Source organism: Corythoichthys intestinalis, chromosome 12 (genome assembly GCF_030265065.1).
Source record: "Corythoichthys intestinalis isolate RoL2023-P3 chromosome 12, ASM3026506v1, whole genome shotgun sequence".
Taxonomy (NCBI): domain Eukaryota; kingdom Metazoa; phylum Chordata; class Actinopteri; order Syngnathiformes; family Syngnathidae; genus Corythoichthys; species Corythoichthys intestinalis.
Window position 1 is genome coordinate 44,443,875 of NC_080406.1, and position 18,539 is coordinate 44,462,413.

The 18,539-nt window shown below is 38.9% G+C and overlaps 1 protein-coding gene across 2 annotated transcripts in view; it reads right to left on the reverse strand.

Moving 5' to 3' along the window:
* LOC130927534 (E3 SUMO-protein ligase RanBP2-like) overlaps window positions 1-18,539 on the reverse strand; it is a 58,117-nt gene that overhangs the window by 37,550 nt on the left and 2,028 nt on the right. For both annotated transcript variants that reach the window (XM_057853443.1, XM_057853442.1), the window contains exons 3-16: window positions 18,398-18,509; window positions 17,934-18,086; window positions 17,516-17,746; window positions 12,740-12,882; window positions 12,370-12,565; window positions 12,121-12,261; window positions 11,876-12,035; window positions 9,564-9,745; window positions 9,286-9,482; window positions 8,939-9,062; window positions 8,685-8,846; window positions 1,457-1,594; window positions 374-505; window positions 78-299 (exon numbers count right to left, since the gene is read on the reverse strand). In XM_057853443.1, coding sequence (XP_057709426.1) covers window positions 78-299; window positions 374-505; window positions 1,457-1,594; window positions 8,685-8,846; window positions 8,939-9,062; window positions 9,286-9,482; window positions 9,564-9,745; window positions 11,876-12,035; window positions 12,121-12,261; window positions 12,370-12,565; window positions 12,740-12,882; window positions 17,516-17,746; window positions 17,934-18,086; window positions 18,398-18,509 — 2,293 coding nt within the window. The remainder of the gene's footprint in view (window positions 1-77; window positions 300-373; window positions 506-1,456; window positions 1,595-8,684; window positions 8,847-8,938; window positions 9,063-9,285; window positions 9,483-9,563; window positions 9,746-11,875; window positions 12,036-12,120; window positions 12,262-12,369; window positions 12,566-12,739; window positions 12,883-17,515; window positions 17,747-17,933; window positions 18,087-18,397; window positions 18,510-18,539) is intronic.

The window sequence follows — 18,539 nt, forward strand, 5'->3', positions numbered from 1 at the left end:
ATTGTAAAACAACTTTTTTAACCATGAAACAAATACTCATTACAGTATTAAAATGTTATAGATCAACTAATACCTACCAGGTGTCTTTTGGAAGGAGAGACAATGCTTTTGTTAGGTGAGGGAGACGAAAACTTGAGGTGGGAGATTGTCGCACTGATATCTGCAGGATACGCGGGGCTTGAATGGAGTGGTCCAATACGACCATTATTCTTCTCCTCGTCATCATCATCTCCACTATCACCAAGTTGCTGGTTCACCTCATTTAGAAGGTCCACAATTTCCTCCATGGTTACTGGAAGCTGGAATGCAATACAAGGGAAATGGTTTCAAGTTGTCACAGTTTATAAACCACAAGCGGTCTCAGAAGTCTTACTTTTTCCACTTCATCTGCATTGGCATTGTAGATCTTTGAGAGGTAAACCCTGAATTTCTTCAGGAAAGTGATGCACCTATCCTGTGTTTCTTCAACCCCGTTGCTGGCCTCTTCAGAGAGCCGTTGGTATATCTTTCACAACATTATACAGTCATGTTAACAAGCATCACAATGGTATCAATGTATAGAAATACAATTAATCATGTGGTCTACAGTATGTTTATGAAATGGCTAAACCTGAAATTATTATCATTAAAAAAAATATCCGAATACATTTGAACTCAAACTCTTTTGCGCCGAGTAAACGTAGGGCCATTATATCGGCCAACCCATATAAATATTTAACTCATAGGTTGACATTAATTGCGTTATTTTGACTGGAGGGGCCGACAGGGATCATATCTAGGTTTAAAAAACATCTAGGTTTAAAAATTAAAAAAAAGCAAGGGGGGAATAAACAGTAAAAAAAATTTTTAATTGTTTTTCAACAAAAAAAAATCTATTTACATTTAATTTGTAAATATCTTACATTAAAATAAAAAAGAAAGAAACGTCCATACATTTCTTTTATTCCAAAAATAAGTAGATTCTCTGAGCATAAGGCACACACATTTTTTTACCCAAAATTTAATTTACGATTGTTTGCCCTACTATTTTAATGAGACAGAGCAGGAGGAAAAAAAGTTCAAAGCAAGTTTTAGAAAATGTTAAAAATTTTGAATAAAAGCAACATAAATAAAGTGTGTAACTTGTGTCATATTTTTTCTTTCCAGCTGTTTTAACTGTCAGCCACCAAAGTATTAGCTACACAAAGTATCTTACTCATGCAATAATCTAAACTGATGCCTTTACTTTTTGTGGATTAATCAGTAGATGATGGATGGATGGAAAAAGCGAATTTTTTTTAAATCATTTGCACAAAAAAAAAAAAAAAAAAAAAAAAAAATTCATAAGAACGACTTATTGCCCTGGCCTATCTGAAAATTAAGTTGATGCACATGATTAACTTTCGCATGCTGATCTGCGGGCAGTGTTTACACATATAGTTAGAGGACACAAGAAAAAAAAAATCCGACCACTAACCTGAGCCAAATGCCAGATAGAAGACATGTTATTGATTGATTCCAAAGTTGCAATGGCCTCTTCTGTCTTGCCTTCAATGTCAAGAAGAGATGCATATGCAATTTTGGCCTCTTCCTCTAAGCCCTTCACAGAGGAGATCTAAAAAGCAGAAGAGTTTCTTGTATGTCAACTCATGTTTCAAAGTAAGATCAAAATTCAAGATCAAAGGAGGAGAACTTGGAGTAGTAACCAGTGTCGTTAATAACAGCGTTAGAGTATAATGGCATTATTTTTGTCCGGAGTGACTAATCTGAATTACTTTTCCCATTAAATGGATCCGCTCGCAAACATCAGAACATAAAATTAACTTATGTGCAGACAATATATTATTTTATCTAGAAAAACCAGAATCCTCCCTTCATGAGGTATTTTGAACTTAAAGAAATTTTCACAAATATTAGATGAGATTATACTATAAATTGGTCAAAATCAATTATAATGCCCTTATCAACAAACTTATGGAATCCTGCAGATCAAAATTTAAACTACAATATTCCAATAGGGAACATAAAGTATCTTGGAATTTAACATTTCAACAAAACTTACAGAATTAAGTTAGCTAAATACACCTCTGTTCGCAAAAATATTTGAAGATTTGATACACTGGAACAATCTACCCATTTCACTTTTGGGCCGGATAGCGACAGTCAAGATGAAAATATTACCGCGCTTTACACTATCTCGCCATTCAAATAAATTATTTGTTCTCAATTATCCCCTTTAAATCCACTCAAAAAAATGGTTTCAAGACCTAGACTCAGCCGCCACAAAATTCTACTTTAAGAACAAGAAAACCAGAATTTGCCTTGCCAACTTGCAAAGAAATAAACCAGAGGGGGGTTTACAGGCTCCCAATTTCCAACACTATTATATTACAAATCTAATACAATATCTTATTAAGTGGTTACATCTTAACACTGAACAACAGTCATGGCTAGAATTAGAGCAAACAGACTGCAAGCGAATACAACTGGCAAACCTCCCCTTTATTAGTTCTAAAACCAAGCACCATAGCTGCTTCAACAATCCAATGATAGCACGGTACCTTGAAAGCCTGGTGGAGAGGAATGGAAATTACGCAATCACAATTAGCGCCGTGTAAATTTTCACCAATCTGGCACAACCCAGACTTCAGAGTTAATAAAATTCCTATATATTTTAGCACGAGATGACACGGGAATAAACCAGTTACAGCATTTGTTTAAAGATAATACATTCATGTCATATGAAAAAATACTCCAAGATTTCCAAATCAAAGGGGTCAATTTCCTTCTACACAATAAAACCAGGGTAGCCATCAAAAGCAAATTCCCATGGGTACCCAACGGGTACGTTAGACCCACCACCTTTCGTAAATAAAATAGTAAACATCCATCCTCACCAACAACAAAAAAAATACTTTCAAAAGTATATTAAGCTTTCTCATGTAGCAACTAGCAACTCTACTTGTCTACCAATCGAAAAATCGAGTACCGACCTTTCGTTAACTTTAGATAATAACTATTGGTCCCACATGTGTAAAAAATACATTTACAATGACAAAGAATAAGAACCTTCAACTTATACAGTTCAAAATACTGCACAGATGGAATATTACTCAATCTAAAATGCACAAAATGGGGTTCTCCCAATCCAATAAATGTACAAGCTACAACGAAGATAATTCAGATATATACTTTCATGCTCTTTGGCAATGTAAACCAGTGCAAGAGTTTTGGTCACAGGTAACGAAGAAACTCTTTCCTATTGAACTGCAGGATTCCATTGTCTCCAATTCCTTGTCTGCTTGGCGATCTGAATACAGTGAATATCTCAAACCATCAAGCCAGTCCACTACAGGCAAGTTTAACGATAGCCCCAAAAAAATATTGTTGAATTGGAAAAACAAACAAAACATTAACATGAACCAATGGCTAAATCTAATCATTGAATCTATAACAGAGAAAATATCTGCCAAACAGACAAATAAAATGGACACATACGAACAACAGTGGGAAAAAGTTGCTAGAATGATGAACATACAGTGGGGCAAATAAGTATTTAGTCAACCACCAATTGTGCAAGTTCTCCTACTTGAAGAGAGAGGCCTGTAATTGTCAACATGGGTAAACCTCAACCATGAGAGACAGAATGTGGGAAAAAAAACAGAAAATCACATTGTTTGATTTTTAAAGAATTTATTTGGAAATTAGAGTGGAAAATAAGTATTTGGTCACCTAATAACAAGCAAGATTTCTGGCTGTCATAGAGGTCTAACTTTTGACGAGGTCTAACAAGGCTCCACTCGTTACCTGTATTAATTGCACTCGTTGAGCTAAAACTGACAGTTAGCTTTATTATGTTTTAATTTGACACCCTCATCACTCTCCAGCGCTGTGTTTTTACAGATTAAATAAAGCCTGTATTTAAAGACACGTTAGCCACGCATCGACAGTGGTCATAATCAATAGAAACCTAGCCCTCCGAAGGGCTAACGTTACGTGAGCGAGTGACAGTAACGTTATATTTATTAGTGCCGAGAAGTCTACTGCTTAAAGATTGCGGCTGCTTACCAACGCTGCCCTGACACGGCCGAGTCTGTCATTTCGCATCTAGTTCTAAATGCATGCGATATCTATGAGACGCATCGGACACTACCTGCTACCGCACTAGCATCATGGGGGCGTAGTTTTTAGCAACTTCGGCGTAGTTTGTAGCGGCTGTCGGCTGCAGTAAGGTTTTTTTTTTTTTTTTTTTAAATATTGCTTCTTCCTCTACGCACGTGACGTCAGCGTATTGTCCCGCATTAAAAGTAGTCCAGGGAAAACGTGATGCTTAGAGCTGTCAAAATTAAACGATTCCTCGAGGTGAATAGAATTACTCGGATCAGTTTTTAAACTCGAGTATTCCGTTTCAGCTCTACTTAGCTTCCACACCCCCATCCCCTTCTTTCCCTGGTCAACAGGCCCCACACATGGTGTCAACCGGAAATACAATTAGCTGACGATAACACCAACATATTAATAGTTAGTGTAGGTGTTCAATGTATTTCTTGTTGTTGTGTTTTTGTTTCATTTCTTGTGTTTCTTTTCTTCTGTTCCCCCTTAACCCCTTCCTGTTCGCTGCTTCGTCATAATAAACGAGCTACGTTGAATGATAACAATGTGAAACATTAAAACTGTTCAGACCAACCGGACACTTAGACTTCCATTCTCTGTGTCAAATAGCTGAACAGGACAGGTTTAAAAACAACAACAAAAAAAAGAAATAAATTACATTTTCAGATCTTTGCAACGCCGTTACAGTTACTGAAGATATGGAGGCGCGCGTTACTACAATTTGGGTGAATGACGCGGGACACACGGAGAGAGAAGAGAGCAGGGGGTGGGGTGGGGGGGGGGGGGGGGGTTCAATTCAGTTCAGTTCAATAAACTTTATTTATCCCTTGGGAAAGTTCCCTCAGGGAAATTAGTTGTTGTAGTTCTAAAGGTTGTGACGCCGTCGCAAACGCGATGCTAGGTGGCTCGGAGCGTTACCATAGCATTCGCGTTCTCGCTACCATTAGCATGGCGAGCATCATCTTAAACTCTCAAGCAACTTTTTTTTTTAAATTTTACACACAGTTCGTGGCCTTTAGGTGGGTACACTTAATTGAAAATAATGCACTGTTTGTCTGTTGAGTATGCATTATTATCATCACCAAGTAGGCGTTGTCCTTGTAGATGCCACAATGTAATAATTTGGTTTTTTTTAATTACCAAAAGTAGTCACTTGCCCTCAACTTTTCTTGAATGACGTATCCATAAGTCTGTCACAATATGCAATAACTCCATTTATCGCACGATAAAGAAAAATGAAGGCGGTAATTTTTCCGAACGTGCTGTTAAAAGTTCGGATTCCTTGTTACCAACTGCGCAAAATGCATCTTCGTTCCAAGTCCGGCAAAAAATAGCGCCGGAGCCAATCGTTCCCATTATATCCTATTGTTCAACGTATACCGGCCGCGCCAGTGCTCCGGATTGACAGCGGTACATCTCCGGCGTGCCAGTGTTGTTGACGTGTGGGCGCTCCCGTCAGGGGTGACATTTCACGCGGGGCGGCTATTTTTCGGCACAACACCGGATATTTGAGTGGCAAATTAAGAGCGCTTTGCTTCAAACTCGTCCTGTTTATGAAAGTCGATTGTCATATGCTGGTGTTGTGCAGTAATGAGCAGATGTGACTTCTGTGGCGTTTGCTAACTTTTTTAATGCGCGCACACACTAGATATCATGAAATAGCAAACTAGGTGTGCTTCGTCCCATGCCATTGGCTACGTGAGCCCAGAGTGATTATGGGACACGTAGTCCATATACTACATCGATGAATTATAAACCGCCATGACTGAATGGAAGTTAAGAAGGCCAAATCAATCCATACCAGGGAGTATAGATAATGCTGCAAATATTGTTAATTCAGTACGTGACACAGATGGATTCGGACCACAAATAGGATCTCTTGCTCATGTAGTAAACCTAGCTGCTAAGACAGCTGTAGCAATCAATAGTGTGCCCTGCCTCACTTTACAAACAGTAAAGCTTGTTCTCAGCATTTTTATACTAAATTTCTTCAGAACAGTAAGAAGTAAGCACATATATATTATGCACTAAAATGCATGTTTATATGATGGCAATTTAATTTTTGCTCGTTTGAAAAAAAATATATATATGTTTTTTTTTTTCCAGAGCATTAAATGTATTGAATCAGATCGAAAATGGTGTCTCCCGTATCGAAAACCACACCGAACAGTGACCTAACTGTATCGTTGCATCCCTATGGAACACCATTGCAGAAGCTATGAGGGGTAAAGTTTTCATTTGCCTAAATGCTTAAGTTATTAACTGCAATTGTATTTTTTTTTCTTGAAAAAGACATTTTATTTATTCTGTGTTTCTGTGCAGTATTAATATTGTTGTCGTTTACTTAAGAGGCATGGTCTATTTTTTTGTTGTTGTGATTTCTTATCGCGTTTAAATGGGTGTATTTGATCTATTAATATATACTGTATTCTCACTGTGTTATTGTAAATTGGTTTAAAAAAAAAATTAGGGGGCCGCAATAATATCGCATATCGCAATAATTCATTAGATAAATTATCGCACACTAAAATTTGTTATCGCGGCAGGCCTACGTATTCATAAACCTTGTGTTTTTTTTTTTTTTAATAAAAACTACTAGAGATAGGAGAGGGAAGAGATTCAGAGCCTCAACTGCATGCTTAAAAAGATATCTATATGTATTAGGGGTATTAAGGTACACACAATTCACGGTTAAGTTTGTACTTCGGTACGGGGGTCACGGTTCAGTGCAGGGTCAGTACAACAGGAAAAACAAAGTATTTTTTTCTCACAGCATTTACAGTGTATCACAAATGTGAGCACACACCATCGCATTTCTGCAGATATTTAAGTATATCTTTTCATGGGACAACACTGACAAAATGACACTTTGACACAATGAAAAGTAGTCTGTGTGCAGCTGATATAATAGAGTTAATTTATTTTCCCCTCAAAATATCTCAAATATAGCCATTAATATCTAAACCCCTGGCAACAAAACTGAGTACACCCCTTAGTAAATACGTACATCCGTAAATGTCCAAATTGAGTACTGCTTGTCATTTTCCCTCCAAAATGTCATGTGGCTCGTTACAGGAGTGCTGTCAGCATTGCTGCAGAGATTGAAGAGGTGGGGGGTCAGCCTGTTAGTGCTCAGACCATACGCCACATTCTACATCAAATTGGTGTGTATGGCTGTCACCCCAGGAGGAAGCCTCTTCTGAAGACGGTGCACAAGAAAGCCCGCCAGTGTCATCAGACCATAGGACATGGTTACAGTAATCCATGTGCTTTGTTGACATGGCTTCAGCAAACTGTTTGCGGGCTTTCTTGTGTACCGTCTTCAGAAGAGGCTTCCTCCTGGGGTGACAGCCATACACACCAATTTGATGTAGCGTGCGGCGTATGGTCTGAGCACCAACAGGCCAACCCCCCACCTCTTCAATCTCTGCAGCAATGCTGACAGCACTCCTGTAACGAGTCACATGACATTTTGGAGGGAAAATGACAAGCAGTGCTCAATTTGGACACTTAGGGATGTACTTATTTACTAAGGGGTGTACTCACTTTTGTTGCCAGGGGTTTAGATATTAATGGCTATATTTTGAGGGGAAAATAAATTAACTCTATTATATGAGCTGCACACAGACTACTTTTCATTGTGTCAAAGTGTCATTTTGTCAGTGTTAAATCATGAAAAGATATACCTTATTGGCCCGAATATAAGACTGTGTTTTTTGCATTGAAATAAGGCTGAAAAAGTGGGAGTCGTCTTATATTCGGGGTCTAGACATTATACCCATTCACGAAGCAAGATGGCGCCAGATATCATTGAAGCGAATGCTGAACTTGAGGAGTAATGTTCTGTCATGACAAGTCTCAGCTACTCAAGTTTAACCAGTTTGCATTATTTTATTGCAATGTTTTTCCTTATTCAGATTTGTTTCAAGACTACAGTTAGCCCTCACTTTGATGGTTAATGCAGTTTTGTTGTTTTATCACAATAGATTGGTTTATTTACATTTCAAAAACCAGAAGCCATTCATTTACGAAAGTGATTGCACTTTAGTTTACATATTTAAATGTTCACATATTAAGATTTGAATGAAGCCAAAAAACATGCTTTTTCTCTCAAATATATTGTTATAATCATTTGTTTCAGATGTACTGTAATTATTTTCTGTATATAAATTAATTTGGTGTTCAGAGTCTTTTTTTAAACTTGAGTCTTGAAAAAGAGGGGGTCGTCTTATAATCAGGGCCGTCTTATATTCGGGCCAATACGGTACTTGAATATCTGCAGAAATGAGAGGGTGTACTCACTTTTGTGATACACTGTAAATGTTAGTTTGTACACCATTACACTCTTATACAGGTAAAATTAAAAAAAATGTAAAAAGTTTGACCTATGGGTTTTTTTTGGAATGAAAAAGCCAGTTGAGTGCAATTCAATCAGTTAATATAAACAGATCTGATGTGAAATACGTTAGTAACTAATTACTCTTATATTGAAGTAACTGAGTTACAAACTCAATTACTTTTTAAGAGAAGTAATTTGTTACTAACTAATTACTTTTTTTTTTAAAAGTAAGATGAACAACACTGGTACTAACCTGAACATCTTTGGATGGAAAATGTATGTAAAGAGGGTCAAGGGGTTCTGGTATGCTTCGCCTGTTTTTTATCTTGTCCAACAACGGAAGAACGACTTTCCAGTAGTGAACACTGCGGCTGATGTACTCCTTCTGGTCATAATAGGAGTTCACGCCATCGCCCTGTTTTATTCAACAAACACCAAAATGAGCACAAGAAAACTATAGGAGCTAAAAATAGAAATATACTCAAGGGTACGTATAAATGTATTTACGGTCTGACTGAGACACTGTGCCCAGTAGATAGCCAGTGCTGGATGCAGCCCGTGTTTCTCTCTGGCTCGCAATGTGTTCAGTCCATGTTGTACTATCATTCGCAGTTTAGCAGACATGCCGGGGCTGCAAAAAAAAAAACACGTCTTATTTAGGAATAAATCATTAACTTATTGGCTGTCATTGACCGCAAACGACATCGAATCCATATTTGACTGTTTTCTAATGCAGGTTTTCCCCGAATGCTTTATAAGCCTGTTGGGCCACCATTCAAAATGGGTTGGAGATCTATCGCTGTAAATGGCAGTGAAATAGTTAACTTAATATTTAGGGTGGAGCAGACACTCACGCTGCAAGTTTGTTAATGAGGCTATAGATGGCATCCCACCACTCTCTCTGTCTCTCTGTGGTCAAGAGGCGAATTAGAGGAAGCGGGAGGCAGCGAGGCTCATAGAGTTGTTGTTGTTGCTGGTTTATTCCACTGTTGAGTTTCGCCGTCTCTTGCAGCTGACAATGGCTGCAGAACACTACACCATGTAAAAATACCTGCAAGAAAAGAAATTGAATTATTTACTGATTATGGTTTTGTACTGTAGAATGGTTCAGGAGGCACTTGAACTTAATTACCTCCAAATCCAGAAGACAGATGGACTCTGGTGCATTTGTGTCCAGTTTAGAAGTTTCAAGGTTGAGCCGGGGAAAAAGTTGCTGCAGCCAGGCTCGTAAGGAGGGTCTTTGGGCTAAGAGGGCCCACTGCAACCCTAACCAGCTCAGGTGTTGCAAGTCACCACAATACAACAAGATAGAACCTGTAAAAGGAAGGATAAAATATACTTCATTGTGTGTCGATTAAAATCTTAAAAATATGACTTTAATTCTGCTTTAAAAATTGGAGTTGCTGTATTAGCTTTGCTAATGTGATACAAGACCTCCTCTTTATAAGACGTTTACGTAATGTTAATAAAAAGCTTAGGAGATGACAATACTTCTCATTTTAAAATTCCTGTCAACATTTTTATTTCATTTTTCAAAACCATGGTGTGCCGCCAGTGGCCTTCTCTTCCACCAGGCTTTGCAAATTTAATGGGGGAAACCCTGCATAATAAGAAGCACGATAATATCGAGCACCAATAATTATCGGCAGATACTGGCAATTATGACATCACACAGATAATCCATATTTTAAAAGATTCAACAGATAATGCAATCCGATAATTATATACTTGGTTTAGCCTCCAAATGTACACAATAGACGCAGTTTTTTTCCAATTCTGCACCGCCGCCCCCTCAACCCCTCCTCCCTCTGAAGCCCCTCGCATGAGTGACGCATCACACTACATGGTTGAAGCAAAGAAAAAAAGCGTCCTCATTCAACAATACTAACCTGATCAGCTATTTAAAGCAGCATCACAAAGATTTGTGGAGCAAATACGAGGCTGCCGATAGCGCGAAGGCTAGAGCTAATAATGGGAGGCTACGGGGCTTGTGAGGATCGGAGACGCTTTTGACAAGCAGAGACGTTTTGACCGAAGTGATCCTAGAGCCAAAGACTTGGATGAAAAAAATAATCCACTTTATAGCCTTTGATGACCAGCCCTTCACCGTCGTTGAGGACATGGGGTTTCAGCTGCTTTTACCGGATTGGTGCCCCGCTACCAGATACCGATTGCTGCTGGTTTTCAGATGCGTGCTTACCTGCCTGATTCGACCACTATTCTTCGTGAAATACATGCTGATCAAGTCAGTTTCACCACAGACATTTGGACAACTGATGTCAGTCAAGTAAGCATGCTTAACATGACATCACAGTAGTTAGATGATAATATCAAGATGCACCTAACCACACTCCACTCTAGCTATTATTTCAAAAAATCAAATTTACTTGAAGCACTGGCATATTTCACTCATTCCAATAGATTTACACTGAAAACAAGGGAATTTAAATAGTTTTATGGAAGTGCGTTTTTCCAGCGTAGTAATGTTAAATCCGTTAAGAATGGCTGACTTTTAAAGACATTTTTTTGCAACTTACCGTATTGGCCCGAATATAAGACGGTGTTTTTTGCACTGAAAGAAGACTGAAAAAGAAGGGGTCGTCTTATATTCGCAGTCTAGACATTATACCCATTCACAACGCTAGATGGCGCCAGATATCTTTGAAGGATGTTCTGTCATGCCAGAGCTCAGCTACTCTCAAGTTTAACCAGTTTGCATTATTCATTCATTCATTTTCCATGCCGCTTTTTATTTTATTGCAATGTTTTTCCTTATTCAGATTTGTTTCAAGACTACAGTTAGACTTCACTTTGATGGTTAATGCAGTTATTGCAATTTTGTTTTGTCACAATAGATTGGTTTATTTACATTTCAAAAACCAGAAGCCATTCATTTACGAATGTGATTGCACTTTAGTTTACATATGTAAATGTGCAGATATTAAGATCTGAATGAGGCAAAATAACATGCTTTTTCTCTCAAATATATTGTTGTAATCATTTGTTATGGATGTACTGTAATTATTTTCTGTATAAAAATTAATTTGGTGTTCAAAAAGTCTTTTTTTCCAAACTTGGGTCTTGAAAAACAGGCTTATAATCAGGGCCGTCTTCTATTCGGGCCAATACGGTACTTTACTCTGTAAGTCATTGTTTCCAAAAGCTTACACATTGTATGACAACGTGTCATTGTTTAGATTTTGGAATTTTTTTACTTCACATTTCATGTGGAAAAAGTAGCAATAAATTCTATTTTTGCACAGTAACATTTGCTCTTGTGTATACTTTAAAATTTCACATATATCTTTTAATAGAATTATCGGCTTGACATTATCGGTTATCGGCTGGTAGGAGGAGGAAATTATCGGTTGAAAAATGTATCGTGCATCACTACTGCATAATATTTCAAGATCAGTTTTTTTCCAGGAAATATTTTCTGTGCACCTGCATCCCACTTGGCAAGCTGAGAGATTTCTGGAGCTTGTGCGCTAATGGAACGGATGTTATCATTGGCAATGAAAGAAGATCCAGTAGAGAACTGTGGTCCAAACAGTAGTTCAACTAAAGAGTCCTGACCGCTGCGGTTCCCAAATGCCTCCACCACCTAAGTATTAACAAAAAGCACTTAACATGTTTTCTGCACATTTATTCAACAAAATCATACGTGATTAGCCATTGCAAATACATACCTCTCTTATCAAGCTGCATGCATCAGCGCTGAGATTGAGCAACATGTGGCCTGCTTGACTCTGTCTGTCATTAGCTAGCAGCTCAAGAAGCTGTGGAGCAGACTGATCTCTCTTGGTCACCTTTGGTTTTGGTCTGGGAACCTTTTGGATAGACAAAATAAAAATAATTGTAAATTGATTTTATCTATAGAAAAAATATCGGATTATATATTTTGGCCCTATCGCCAAGTTAACTTTCGTCTATAATACCTGCAGGGCCAGCAAATAGCAGAGTGCCACCAGGTCAATAACTGCCCTCCATGTTTGCTGGCGTTCCTGGGCCAGCTTCAAGAGCAGCGTGCCGGCGTGCAGGTAGAGGTGAGCTCGCATCTCCAAAAACACCTCGCAAAGATCGTCTGTGTGCTGGCCGGCAACACCGCTCATCTTCTGCATAGTGTGATCAAAACTGTGTGCATGGACGAAGATCGGATAAAAATACTTTAGACACAGTTGTATAAAAAGTGTTGGAATCAGAAATTAGTGTCTTTCTGTGGGAATTTAAAAAAAAAAAACTTTTGTCCTAGCAAAACAATTCAATGTCCACACAAAATTTGGGGGGGGGGTGCAATTTCACACTTACCATGTGAAGGCATCGAGGCACGCCTGTAAGGAGTTGCCAGAAAGCGTGATTCTCACAAGGCTGCAGTGCGCCAAGAGAAGCTCTCTTTGAAGGCGTCGACACATCTTATCATTGCTGGACACGCTGGGTTGAGTCAGGTAGTCCTGAAACAGTGAAGGTCAAATGGATATTGATCTGTCGGCAATGGGTTTTGACACAGTTTGGACTGCCACTTTATAATTTTTTTTTTTTTTTTGAGTAGCAGAATTATAACTGTTATGGTAGCTGTTACACTCATTGGCTGGCATTGACAGTGATAGACAAACTACAGTTGCTTTAAAAATGACCCATTTTATGCTGACTGCACAGTAACTATGGCATATTACCACTCACAAAACAAACTACGAAAACAGATCAACAATCTTCCTACGTTCGAACATCTTGAACAGGGTCTCTACAGGTTTCAACAAGCCAAATTTAAACTTAAAGACTATTACAAAAATACAATTTAAATTCTATTTCACATCAATACCAGAAAAAAAGTACAAGAGTTGAAGGAAAATTGGAGGCCCAGAATTACTTGCAAAGTATATGAATCTTTTTCTTTATTTCTCTGTTGTGGATCATGACTTGTAAATTCTACAGTCAATTACCACTTACCCATGGATGCAAGTACTGTAATTCGCTAAGGTTTCTCTACTGCTAAGCTAACTAAGCTGCCAACACACAACTACACGTGCACACACTGCAAATTTATAACGTCTTAATCAAATTATTTTTCTTCACACTGCAAATTTATAACATCTTAATCAAATTATTTTTCTTCTATCTAGTCATGTCATTTTCTCCATCTTGTTTTGAGGGTTAAAAACTAACACCTTAATACGCCAGATTATTCTACTTAAATCTAGAAAAAATTGCTTTCGAATAATGTTTTGAACAATATTGTTGAAATAAAATTTCTGACATTGCAAAGCTTTTATTAAAACATTAAATATATTAATTTATTGCTTAAAGTAGGTCTTAAACCTATTTCACTTTTTTTTCTCATTTCAAGAAATCTGAGTAAAATGTACTTGAAGCACCATCAGATAATTTCACTTATTTCGCTAAAATTTATGCTGAAAACGATGTGGTGTTCGATAAATTCTGACCAGACAGCACAGGTAGTTCAGCTTTGTAGTTACGTTAGTAGCACCAAAAATCGAAACATTTAAAACAGACACTGGAGTTTATGCATGTCCTAAATAAAAGTCAATAGTTTTTGAAAATCTTTTACGGTCGTAAATAAGACCTTTAAAGAGATTTTAGGATAATATTTGAAATTTTAAGGCCTTAAATTCAAATGACTGGATTTAAGACTTTTGGGGGGACATTTTAAGACCCTGCGAATACCCTGTTTAATATCAGGGATTCCCCTATATTCAACAGATTGTGGCGCACCGCCACACTAAAATGAAAGCCGCCACGCCTGGCAAATGAGATGTATTTTATTTTATTTTATTTATTTATTTAAATTAAAAAAAAATTTTTTTAAGGCCGCTTCAAACTAGCGGCAGCCGAGTGGGAGGAGTTCAGCGGACACCTATTCATTGTGTATTGTAGCCTAATGTTCGTAATTATGCAGGCCCCCCCTTAAGAGACGCAAGGGGAACGAGTAGGAAGAATGGGAGAACGAGCGAGACAGCGAGAGATAGCGGTCGCATGTCATAGCAGCCCGCTGTTATTTTGTTATTGTTTTTCTTTATTATTGTTACCACAATAAAGTGGGTAAGCAAATACAGACTTCTCTCCTTCTTGCCCATATCCGGGGCATTACAATAATTTGGATCGGACTTTTCGGCGAAAGTGAGCGGTGGACGGCCGTCTTGGACGGAAAGCAAACTTTGACTAACTTGCGCTGAGAGACTGCGGAGAGGCGGGGCCCAAAATAAAGCCTTGCTCTATTTTCAGAGCGTTGGTCACAGTAAACGATTTATCAGTTCAAGCAGAGTAAAATGATACATATTCACGGTACAAGAACGTCGTTTCTGGTTCCATCGATTGGTAAGAAAAGGCTGTTTGTACGAGTGACGTGTGGGCGCTCCCGTCAGGGGGGACATTTCACGTGGAGTGGCTATTTTTCGGCACAACACCGGCGCGCCAACTTCAGACAATTACGGCTGACGAAACTTTGATAAATGCGCCGCCCCACCCAAATTTCGCGAGCTCTGGGACACTCGAAAAATGACTCTCATACCTCTCCTTGCTAAGTTAATGGTACCTCGACGTGCCTTTGTGTGGAAATTTAGTTTACGAACAACGGGGAAAAAACTATTCACCTTCTCACCGAATCAAGTAAAACTCTTTACACGGCTATTAGAATTCCCCCAGTGCTCTAAATGGGTCAGTTGACAGAAGGACTGTTATTGTTGTGGTAATGTAGTACTTATGAGGGTCAAATAAAAGGAAAAAGGAGGACTACGACGGTGGTCTGCAACCCCCGGCTCTCGGGCCGCATGCGGCTCTTTAGCGATGCTTCGGCGCTTTTTTTTTTTTTTTTTAAATGGAAAAAGATGGGGGAGGGAAATATATTTTTTTGTTTTAATAGGATTTCTAGGAGGACAAACATGACACAAACATTCTTTCAATTCATTAATATTGTAATGAAGTTAAACTTGTGGTGGCATAGTACAACAGAGTAGTCACGTGGTGCGTCATTCTCTATAGGATCCACTGCAGGGAAAATAAACATTTAATCATGAAGGCTAATTACGTATTTCTAGCCAACTTAGTCATTTCTATAGTAGGCTAATATAGCTAGTATCGATAATTATAAGGCTTGTACAAGGCTTTTAATTTTTTGTGGCTCCAGACATACTGTATCAGTTTTTTTTTTTGTTTTTTTGGGGGTCAAATATGGCTCTTTCATCAGTTTGGGTTGCCAACCCTGAGTCACTACGAGATGTAAGTCGTACTATTGCCACGAGAAAAAAAGTCGCATTAGTACATCGGGTAACGTAGCTGTAATCAGCTACGCATTTTACATACATGTACTGTAGCTGAGAGGTACAACATTAGCCTGGCTAATGAAATATTTCAAATATATCTTTGTTATGGTTCTTCTTGGGGGAAAAAATGAAGAAAAAAAAATTCGCTGTGGCACGACATGGTGAGGCTGTCCGACTCCGATGCAGCCCACCACCACAGCTTCAAAAAATCCTAGGGGAAACACTGAATATCATTTCATAAAAGAACAATATCGGCTGCCATTCACTGCGATAGACATCCAACCCATTTTGACTGGGAGGGTTGGCAGCGATCATTCGCACAATGCTAGTTCAAAAGGGTTTGATGTTTATTGCTGTCAACGACATTGCCTAATTTTTAGGTCTAATAGACCCTATTCACATGACGTCACAACCACGCCTCCGCGCCATATTGTCCATCAGCTCGTCGGGTTTAAGCATTACCGCTACGTAAATTCCTCCTATTGTGGCGTGTTTTTCTGCTCGTTAACATTAATAATCAAAATGGTGAAGGCGCGTGTGGCGGTTGGTTGCAATAACAGAGAAGATGGACGAAGAGACTTGAAGTTCTACCTAATTCCGAGAGACCCGGAGAGGAGAGCAAGATGAACTGCTGCAATTCGACGAGAAAACTGGGCTCCAAACAATTACCACAGATTATGTAGTAGTCATTTTATATCTGGTAAGATTCATTTAATATATATTTAGAGGGTTTTGGGCTGACAACCACAATTAAGATCATTGCGAGGCTAATCGCCGACAACATACAGTTTCAAATTCAAGATGCTTATTTCTTCCACCATCATTACATTTTGAATAATATTTAGCTGGTACCAAGTGAAAGAAGCTGGCCTCGTCTACGGATCATTAGTTAAACAGGTGTGTCCAAACCTTTTGCAAAGGGGGCCAGATTTGGTGTGGTAAAAATGCCGGGGGCTACCTTGGCTGATTTACAGAGAACAATATATTTAAACAAATTTTAGCAAGACCTTCTGTGTGTCACATTTGCTTTATTATTTTTTTTAATTCATAATTTCAACAGTCTCGTCTTTGTGGCGTTCTCTTTCGACACTCGGGCTCTTGCGAAATACTGCTGCTGTGAAATTAAACTAGCTTCAAGTTGCTATAATTTCTCGCTGCGTATCTTCCCTGTAATGTTGTCGTACATGTCAGCGTGTCTTGTTCGGTAATATCATTATCGCGCCACATCAAACTCTTTGAAAACAGCGACTGTCTCTTTGCAAATGAGGCAGACACATTTTCTGCGTGTTTTATTGAAGAAATAGTCCAATATCCACCTATCCTTGAAGCGTCGGCCATCGCAGTCAACTTTTTTATTGATTGTCACCATTTTAGAAAATTGGAAGTAAAGGGTCACACGGAGTAATGTTGCTTAGAGTGCTGCTCCTGAAGTTTTTCAAACTTTCGTGAGAATAGGCTGATTTTGTGTGGACAAGATAGTTGTAGATATCAGATGTCAGGCAGAGAGGGCGAAGACAGTGGGTCGAAAAATATCGATTTAGGCATCAAATATGGATCTGGCGAATGGATAGACTGAAGCTTTTCCACATAACGCCTTTTATGCAACGCATCCAATGAGTTTACAGCGTCTAAAAGCACCGGGGCTTCCATGAATTGCACGACAAATTGAAACCATTGAGAATACGGATAAACAATGACGGACAATATGGCGGCCGGATACAGCGACACGTCATTCTGTGACGTTGGTGAGTAGGGTCTATAGGCACATCCTGGTTTTAACAAATCCTCCAAAGGAGGCCATGCTGACCTCAAGCGTGCGCACCACTACAGTGAACCATTCCAGGCTGTGGCGCAGCAAGCCCCTTCTCTCAGTAGCCAAGCAGTGCTTAACAGCCGCTTCCAGTCGACCGTCCTGACAAAATAGCTGGACGAGCTTCACGTTGACATGCGCATCCCCTGGCCGTGCAGTCAGCTCAGCCTGAAGGAGGTCAAAGAGTTGGTTCCATCCCTGCTGACCTTGACGACTCAATAGACGCTCCTTCATACAGAGCAAAAGATTGAAAAGCAGTCAGTATGACCTCCTCTTCAAATGACAAGATATAGATTTTGGTACATTACAACACTGTCATAACTACTGTGATATTGCGAGTTTACAACCACATATATTGCATACCGTGAATTGAAAAGGCCGGTAAAACCAGTTCACTGAGGAAAAGGAGCCTTACCTTCAGGGTGAACACTGCTGGGTTCCCAGGCAACAACTTGGCAGCCTTGTCCACCCAAAACTCTGCCCTGCTGTCGTTTTCCTCTTTGCCGACCAATAGCTCAGCCACCTTCAACACCAAGTCTCTCTGGACTGGGTTCAAGTCCACAGATCGCTGCGTACACAGTACATTCAACATTTATTAATAATACGCGACCGCAAACGGACTTTAGAATGTGTTTTTTCAAGCAGCTTGACAGTATTTATGTAGTAAGTTAAATGTTGATAACAATTACTTTTGGGACAAATTTAACAAATTATTAAACTACAGATCCTCTTCAAATTATTTCTTTGACAAACAGCCAATCATAAAGCCCATATAACCAATGGCACTCTCAAAGGAAAAAAAATACTCAATTATAAGACTGAAATTAAAGTTAACCAGGCTTCCTATTGCTTCGTGCGCATACAACATGGCCGTCTCACCTTGTAACATGCTACCGCCTTGTTGACGTCTCCCTCTCTTTCATACAGCTGTCCCAAGAATTTGTGCGCTTTGGGATCCCGCTCCTGGATTTTGAGATATTCTGATACATGTCTAAGAATATGGAAAGGAACATGATTATTC